The sequence below is a fragment of the Nelusetta ayraudi genome, unplaced genomic scaffold, assembly GCF_046127955.1.
Source record: "Nelusetta ayraudi isolate G7.1 ecotype Tasmania unplaced genomic scaffold, CSIRO-AGI_Nayr_v1 ptg000151l, whole genome shotgun sequence".
NCBI lineage: Eukaryota > Metazoa > Chordata > Actinopteri > Tetraodontiformes > Monacanthidae > Nelusetta > Nelusetta ayraudi.
In genome coordinates, this window is record NW_027466201.1 from 1,105,627 (window position 1) to 1,114,744 (window position 9,118).

General features: G+C 44.4%; 1 protein-coding gene across 1 annotated transcript in view; it reads right to left on the reverse strand.

Annotated features, from left to right (window-relative positions):
• The window catches only part of otofa (otoferlin a), a 65,318-nt gene extending 57,268 nt beyond the window's left edge, over window positions 1-8,050 (reverse strand). The window contains exons 1-2 of the mRNA XM_076013500.1: window positions 7,608-8,050; window positions 1,535-1,593 (exon numbers count right to left, since the gene is read on the reverse strand). Of these exons, the coding sequence (XP_075869615.1) occupies window positions 1,535-1,593; window positions 7,608-7,689 (141 nt within the window). The 5' untranslated portion in view covers window positions 7,690-8,050. The remainder of the gene's footprint in view (window positions 1-1,534; window positions 1,594-7,607) is intronic.
• Window positions 8,051-9,118: the final 1,068 nt, after the last annotated feature.

The window sequence follows — 9,118 nt, forward strand, 5'->3', positions numbered from 1 at the left end:
TGAAATTGCATAACGTAAGGGCCATAGTCAGTCGGATATCTGGATCATACTCACCTATTATTTTTTTACAGTCAAAGATATGAACATTTAAAGACTTGGTGAATTCATATCACATGGTGAAGATAATGTTTAATGTTCAAAATCAAACATTAACATCAAACATTCAAGAAAAGTTTAGAATAAAAAGGGAAACTTACGTTTTACTTTTAATTTTAAAAATCCCAGATGTAATTCGGTTTCGGAAGTGAAACTATATGAATAATTAGAATAATTTGGAATAATAAGTCCTATAGTTGCGTTACCTTATATTTAACGTGATGCTGAATTACTAAAACTAAGGGATTTATTTTTGTGGGTTGGAATTCAATACGTCTCCACTTCTTCCCAATGCTTTTTGAATATGTAAATTGCAGAAGTTATAATTGTGGTGGAAGTGATGTCCTGATGTAAACGGCAATTTAATTCGACTCAGTGCTTCACGTTATTATACTGTGATATGGTATATTTACTGTGGGTTTGTGCATAAAAGTGCCCCCCCCCCCAAAAAAAATCTATTTTCATGACGTTTGCAAGTCGTCAATGATGAGGACTTTTGATGTTTGATGACGGCTGAGGCTGGGACCTTTGTCAGCAATCTTAAGGTCTTATGATAATTACATATCCTGCTGATTACACTGAGATAAAGGTGAAAAAACTACCACACAGGAGCATCCTGGAGACGATCTAACCACATCACCATCAAACTGCTCCATTTAACACGAGACAGCTGAACCTGAACAGCCTGTTCCACCTGTCTTTGCCTTCTCCACGTCAGCTGCTTGACTGACTGCGTCCAAGTCATTCCGTCACTACAGAAGGCTTGTCGACACAGGTGAGGCTTCGTGAATGGAGTGTGACCGGAGCAGCGAGCGCTTCGCCCCTACTGGCTCAGCTTAATCGATGAAGCCGGCGTCGCAGCCGACGCTGCACCAAACAGCCCGTCGCTCTGCTCCTTTCCCGTTCCTTGTCAACCGTGAACGGGAGCCTCAGGTGACACCGCAGCCAACCTGGCGTGAGCGCAACCACTCCGGGATTCGGAGACGCTTTAAATCCAAAAGCCGCCCCCGCGCTGGTAGAAATCAAATCAGTTCTAGTCTGCGCCTCTGTCAGCTTTCATTCCATATGAAATGGTTTCTTTCACCTCATGACCTCCATTACATCTCTGGCTGCCGTTGTAAACATTGGACTGTGGCTCTAAAGCTTCCTCCCCTTCCCCTGTGGAAGCTCACATTCACGTGACAGCATTGGCCAATATTGACAGAATCATATGTCAAACTAATCATGCTCGTGGCAGTTCGCCGCAAATTAATCCTGATTGGGGGAAACAAATGAAGGCCGTCATTCACGTAATGACTCGGTAAATATTGATCGAGCAGCCGGTTCGCCGACCGAAAGCCGCGGCGCCGGGCAGAGGGTTGCGGCTTCTTATGAAGGTGAAGAGATGATTGCTGGTCCCTCCCTTATTGAGGCTGTGGCAGGAAATGAAGACACTGACCTCGTTGAAGTGGGCCACATCCTCGCAGTTCTCCGCCACGCGGCTGTAGAAGGACAGACCTGAAAACCAGAGCGGAAAGACATGAAAAATGGTGGAACCAAAGCTTGTTATAACCCTATTAATAACAACGTACTATTGTTGTTGTTGGACTTTGCATCTGAACTTCTAAAGTGCAACTTGTGGCACTGCATTGTTGACCGTATTCAAGGCGTTATTTGATGAGGAATTACCAAAGTCCCCATATGATGCAAAATTAACTTCTCCGGTGTTTGCAACCAATAGGGTGAGTCTGCAGCCTGTCAGCAAACTACTCAACAAATGGCAAAAGTCCACCTGCCACTTCTTTGGTTTGCTCCAATTTTCAGACAGTTTGTGCTGAAACATACAGTGCCCTTTGTGATGTCACTATAGGCAGCATGATACAGCTCCCCAGGTTGAGTCCCATGATTGCCTTGGTTTTGTCCCCCTTCCAAACACGTGATAACAAAGTATCGGTTTTAGCAGGGAGATGTAAACAGAGGGTTAAATAAGCTGTTTTATGGTGACCACTGACTGTGCAAATATAAAGGCCTGAAATTTGATTTGAATGGTAAATACAGACGCTGAAAATATTGCGAGTATTCACGGTAGAAATAGAGGCTACAAAGCCCTTAATGCAGTAATTTGCTCCGTGAAGACTTTCTTTAACCACAGACTTTATGATTCCACACACTGACAACTTTATGTAGGCCTCAGTAGCGCATTTACAATCCATTATGGCCTTGCGCCGGCCGATATGTTTACATTTTTAAATTACAGATAACACAAACCGACGCAGTAGCAGAAACACGGTAGCTGGAAAGAAAAAGCAAACAAATGAGCGAAAAGGCTGAAAAGACAAACAGCCAATTAAACGGCAATAAAGACGGGGTCGTACTGTGACGAGGCAAAGGAAGAACGCAAACACGGGAGAAAAAACAAACTACGCGAGAGGTGAGGGTAAATAAAAGGGTGTTGCACCGAAAACCGCATGGAAAAAAAACGTAATCTCCCGAGTGTTGTGTGTGTGCTCGGGGTTGCACGCAGGTTGTCCAATGGTCAGTGAACTGACCCGCTCATGCATGCGACAATTTGTGTTCACCTGGCTGCTTTGTGACGCTCATGAATGGGGGGCCGACTGCATGTGTTGTGCGGATGCGTGTCCCTGCGTCGCACCGCGGTTTGCTCTTTGCATTGTGTGCGGCGTCGCCGTTTGTTTGAGCAAATGTGAACAGCTGATGCGCGTTGACACACACACACACACACACACACACACACACACACACACACACATACACGCACACCATTCAAAGTTAATTAAAAAAAAACTCTGTTTGTTTGTCTGACATAATGAGTTCTTTTCTTTCCTATTGATTTGATTCCACTTCCACCCCATTGTCCATGAAGCCAGTGTGAACTGAAAACGACATGTTTAAATTTTCCATTAGCCAAGGCCTTGTTCTCTGTTCCAGCTGCAGTGCAAACCTTCTGTCCGGTGGAGGTCTAATGAATTTGTTCATCACTGCACATCCGCAAAGTTTTGAATATTTTAATTAATAAGGTGCGAGACACAATTTTTTTTTGCTTCATTTAAATTGATAACTAAGTCATTCCGGTTCTCCGGGTGATCAGGTTGACCAGGCAATATGTTTTGTCAGCCACACTGAGCTTGCATTTATGCGCTTTGGGTGCAAAAATAACAGTGATCGAGCACTTGAAGGTGTGGGTGATGGAGCAAGGGAATAGAGTGAATGGATGGATGCTAAAACAAAAGAAGACCTTAGCTAACACAAATGGATGGGACGCGTCTAAAGTATTCCGACCGGGACCTGAGGAGCTGAGGCATCCACGCAGGTACAAATTTAAAAAAAAGTGGGATACACTTTGTGCAAAGTAGGGATGGTAACAATTAATCGGCCAATTAAATTAGTTGCAATTAATTGAACTTTTACACGGCTAGTTAATATCATTATAACAGTGTAGAGGCAGGAAAGAGCAATTCACCTGTAGATATTGTGACGGTCATAATACACCTACAACTTTTGCACGTCTTACACGTTTTTTATTGTGAAATTTGATCAATTAATCGTTAATCAATCGATCAGGTCAATCAACTTTGACCTGATCAACGATTAATGAATTCATTAACAATTGGCATCACTAGTGCAAAGTGATGTGTACATTTAGCATGAGAACCATGCGGAATTAGGCTGTTCCGTTCTCTTATTAAATCAAGGTTGACCTCCCCATCGGTATAAGCCAGCTAAGAATTGGTGTAGGAGGATGTGAAAAGTCAAACCACAATCAAAGGCAGGGATCATGCAAAAATCCAAAGTTGAGAAGCAAATGTAAATGAGACAGGTGAAACCATAAAGGGCAGGGACAACAATAACTGAAGCAGGAAGGATGGAAGGAATGTAAAGGAACTGTGGAGCAGGAGGATAAAGTTTGAGAAAATAATTGGAGGGTTTGGACCAAACACTGTTACAGTAGTGTCCCTTTTACATCAAGAGGTGGTGGTGTACAGTGGCAGGACAGAAACGGCCTCAGAGAGCCGAGCTGTCACCGAATGTCTGAAAGCAATTTAATTTCTGATTTCACTCCACAGCTCGAGTGTTTGATCCTTGAGACTCCCGAGCCGAGCCGCAGCCAAGGAAGGGACGAGAGCTGCAGCGCTGCTCCGCGATGAAGCCGAGGGCCAAAGATAACGGCCGACTGATCAAAGACTCGCTGTGAAATCAATTCAGCTCCAGTGCACCATATCTGCAAAAAAAAAAAGTTGAATTATTGTCTATTTTACCAGATAATGATGCACCAGCCGAGGCAAAGGAGGACCGGATTGGGTGACGCCCGATACACTGAACTTCATTAATTTCTCAACGCTCGGCTGGTTACTCCCCGTCAGGAGCAACACGTGAAGCGTGCAGTTATCGCAGCACCAGGCAGTGCTCGTCGGGAAGGCGTGGGAGGGGCTTCCCAGCAGACCCCCTTCCTCTCTAGACAGGAAGGTAATTGGCTTGAAAGTATGCAGGAAGTGCCGCTGACAGTCTGAAAGGAGGACACATAACTCAGAACTGTTTGAGAGTTTGAGAGAGTACTCAATCGCTGCCAGTGGATTGTTCAATGGCCACACAATTAAAATGGCCATACCGACTTTTAAAAGACGTAGCTAAGGTCAATACACAGAGTCTTTCAAGGAGCTAAAGAGAATTAAAGCCCAACTAAAGCTAAACAGGAAAATAAGCAGTTACGCGATAACATTTTTATTCATCTCTGGCAATACGAGTGAGTATCGTGATTTAAAAGTCCCACGTTTTGCCTCGATTTCAGCGAATTATATGCGAGGTGCACTGGAACATTCACTTCCAAAGGGTTTGACGGCACCAGTCCTTACTTCTCTGGGGGCCATGTGCCAGTTCTGCAGCCACAGGGTCTCACCTGCCAGGCCGCTGAGCCACGCGGACCATTAAATATCATCTCCCAGTAACACCTGACCCTAACGCCTCCATTACACATCCCTCGCTGATTTGTTTCACCAGTGGACAGATAAAAGGGTGAAAAAAGCTCAGGAATTACAGGGTTTTTTTTATTTGTTGTTCCTGCTAAATATTGCTCCTTCCATGTCGTACTGTGTCAGCTTGCATTTTGAGTCCAAGGTTCAAGTCCTCACCGGGTTCACATACAGCTCCACGCTGCAGTTTAGGATTACGTAACAGATGTAAATGTAACGACCGTGTGATTTGGTTGGTCAAGCATGATCTGTCAAAAGTTGTTGAGCTCAGACCGAGGCTCCCTGCACTGGCTGGCTAGGACTGCCAAACGCACCGCAGGTTTTCAGCTTAGCCTGCAGACACATAACCTTTAGGCTACTGATGTTGGTAGAGTTGAATTTAAAGGGGGAGTAGAAAATGTATCTGACTGCTGACGTCACGAACATTCACTCGGATGGGTTTTTTTCCTCTTTTTTACGACATGCGAAGTTTACATAATCCATGTTTTGTCAAGAGATGGAGAAGAAGTCATGCTGAAAATATAAATCTATTGCGTGTAACATAAATGCGTTGACCAAGGCTGCGTGTCAAACCCAAGACGCGCAGGCCAGGTTTGGCCCACAATGTTGTTTTACGTAAGTAAGCGTCTAGAAATCAGAGTCTATGCTGGATATAAGTGTACATTACATTACAACGGTTTCCACACCAGCAGATCATCTCAAAGTGTCCAGGATGAGAGCGTTTGAGGCAAAGTAAAGTTAAATAATGAATGAAAGTTTTGAACAAAATCAATTTTTATAATTTCAGATTGACTGTTATTAATTCATCTTTGAGCAATGGAATTTTGTTTGTTTTATAACCGCATATGTTAAAATAATTTACATGATAATAGCGCAGAACCACAGTATGTGCAAACATATAATTAGCATATTTTACTATATTGATAACTCAAATAAATATTATGTAGATAATAGGTACACAGTTGCAACCTTTTTGCTTCGGTTATATAAAAGTATGCAGCCCAGGTCCTGCCTGCGCTGACTGGCAGAGGCGCAGCGGAGGCAGAGCAGCGTCTGTCCGAGTTATTGGATAACACACTTCATGTAATATCAACACTGGTGGATTCACTGCGGCATCCTCTCTGCACTCCAGCGTGGAATGACAAAGATAATGACAGTCAAGATGAAGGTGGAGGGGGGGACCTATCATCCAATTTAGACTTGCTGCGCTAATGCTGACAGGGGGCATCCAATCACATGTCACCAGGAAGTGAACACCTGCCATCTTGCAGGAGGGTGGAGCTGGCGCTGTCCAAAGTGCTTAAGCGCGCACTCCGCTGACACCCTACGCATTCATTCACGCCCAGGCACAGAAAAACCAGATGCAGATGAATGAATCCGCTGGGCTCTGGAATGTTCCCCCCGCCGGAGTGGAGCGGACTATAAGGGCGGGTCAGGTGTTGAGAAAGCGACCCCAATGGAGCGTTAGAATGCCAGAGTACTGGAGGATTCTGGAGGATTGCCAATTATATTCCCGAGCTGCTGTACGGGTGAACAAACCCGCTTGACACCCCTCGCCCAGCAATCAATGCCCTCCGCTGAGGCAATTACAGCCTGCCGGGCCGCTCCGCTTTATAGTTTTATAGGTAAGAGGAAAGCCCCCGCGGTAGCATCAGGCCGAGGGGGGCGTCAGCTGTGCCATAATGGCAGGGATAAGCAGTCTTTTTACAGGCCGCTTTGCAGAGGTTTTAAAGGGGCCCATAACGTTGTCCCATTTTCGGGTCTTCATTTCTAATCCTGGACGTCACTGGTGTAGTCTCACGTGGATAGTTTATACATTTAAAAAAAAAAAAAAACTGCACAGATACCAAAGAAAAGCACCCCGTTTTAGCCTCCCACTAAGACGGATGCTCTGTTGGACCTTCCGCATGTCATCAGGAAGCAGTGTGATTTCAGAGGGCAGAAGGAACACCTGGGAGCAGCTATGTGTGTCCTTTATGACATCACAAGGGGATCCCCCCCCCCCCCCAACGTGTCTCTCAACAGCAAAGTGAGTAACAGAAGGAAATGATTGGATTTCTTATTTTCGAAAAGTTCCCCGACATATAGAGAGACTCTTTTTTTCTTCTTTTTTTTTTTAGTATAGTGGTAAAGCAACTTTTGCTGAGAAAGGGACGTTTAAAAGGAAAAATAAACCTAATGAGGTAATGGGAAGTCGATAAAGTGACGCAGTCATTAGCGGTAATAAGGTTAACAGTCTGTAAACACTGGCTTTTACTGGCTTATTATTGGCTCTTTTTTTTTCTTTTTTTTTTTTTTAACTACAAAAGCTTTGCGTTCTTTGTTTGCATCCAGGTAGGTCCGACAATTGTTCTTTCTGTCATTTCCGTCGTGCAGAGCAAAGCACCGGAGCGCATCCTCCTCGCGCCCTCCACAACTTTTTTTTTTTTTTTTTTTTTTTTTTTTTTTTTTACGCAGCCAGTCAGCGCCGCCGCTTATCCTCCCATCAGGGCGTCGAAAATAAATCAAAACCAGCGCAGGCTGACGCGACGTGATTTTCCCTACCTCTGAAGGTAACTTTGGCGATCCTGTCACTTTTCCCCCGCAGGTGAGAGACCGTCTTCAGGTGGACCATAAACGCCAGCATCAGTCCACACTGGTCAGGGGAGCAAAATTTACTCCACTCAGATTACAAAAAAAAAAGGAAGACTTGAACCGCTTTGGCGCAAAAAAAAAAATTTGCGGCAATCTTGATGGGGTGGGGGGGGAGGCTCTCCTTGCGACAAGATAGAAAAATGTTTGTCCATACAGGCATCAAGTTGCGGGGGGAGAATGTCTTCTGGAAGAAGAGCCAGTTAATTAGAGGCTCCAGTCATCGCTTCCTCTCCGCTCCGCTCCGCGCTCGCTCCGTCGCGCATCTCCGGGCTGCCGAGTTGCTTCACTCGCTGGCCACCGAGCAGGAAGGGCGGGGTGGTGGGCTTCATCCTCAGCCAGGGGATGGTGGATGCTCTAATTGTACATCGCATCGGTTCAGTCCTGTTGGGGTTGGGGTGGGTGGGAGGCGTTTCTGCACCGGTGCGTAAACCCCTCCACACACACACACACACACACACACACACATATACAGAGGCTGCAAGCCCTGACAGCAAGCCTGCATTCTTTATAGTTTCACCACGACAGATGAAAAGCATGCACTTATTTAACATATCGGTACATATTTAATGAGTTGTTTTAATGTATTATTGCATATTCTTTTTGTGTAATTGTATTTCACTGTTTAGTGGACTATTTGTTTGTTTGATCTGTAGTTGCCCCTCCCCTCTTCTTCCACTCCCTATATTGGCACATAAAGGATGTGCCTGTTCTTTTTATTCAAATCCCAGACTCCAGTGAAGCAGCCTTGCAATAAGCTAAAACAGCCCTGCCTTTAGCCCTGTGCTAAAGAAAAAAAAAAACCTGCAGAAAATTTCTGTGTGTAATATTTCTGCTAAATGTGTTGCACAAAAACAAAAACCACAAAACAGCATCATGTCCCGGTACACAAAACAGTTTGGGAGAAAAAAAGGAGGGGGGCTTTTCACTGGAAAATTATGTCAGCCTTGTTTTTTGCAAAATATGGGACCTTTTGTTTCCTTTTACTGAAGTATTCCCTGTTTTCTCTGAAACAAGAAATCTATCAATCATTGTTTAATCACACTTTTTTTTTTTTTTGTATTTGACCTAACTTAGTTCATGTTTTACCTTCATGCTGAGTTTCTGCTGAAAGATCCCATGTCGACTCTGGAAGTACCCAGGACCTTCAATGTGTTTTCTGCGAAGGGGGAAATAGAAAGCTCAATTCACAGATTCGGCACTACTCTGAACCATGAGAAAACACTCCTCCCATCATTCTGACAAGTAGTCGTAATGAGAAAATGCGAATGAAAATGTGATTTCTCTGCAATAACGGGTGAAGAGTTTTATGAGGACAATTCTGTCTGTGTCATTATTCTTCATTTTGACAAATCGCCCACAATAGGTTACTATTAGAGTGTATAGACTACAAGTGATTCTCGCTTTGGGTGCGAGAGAACTGA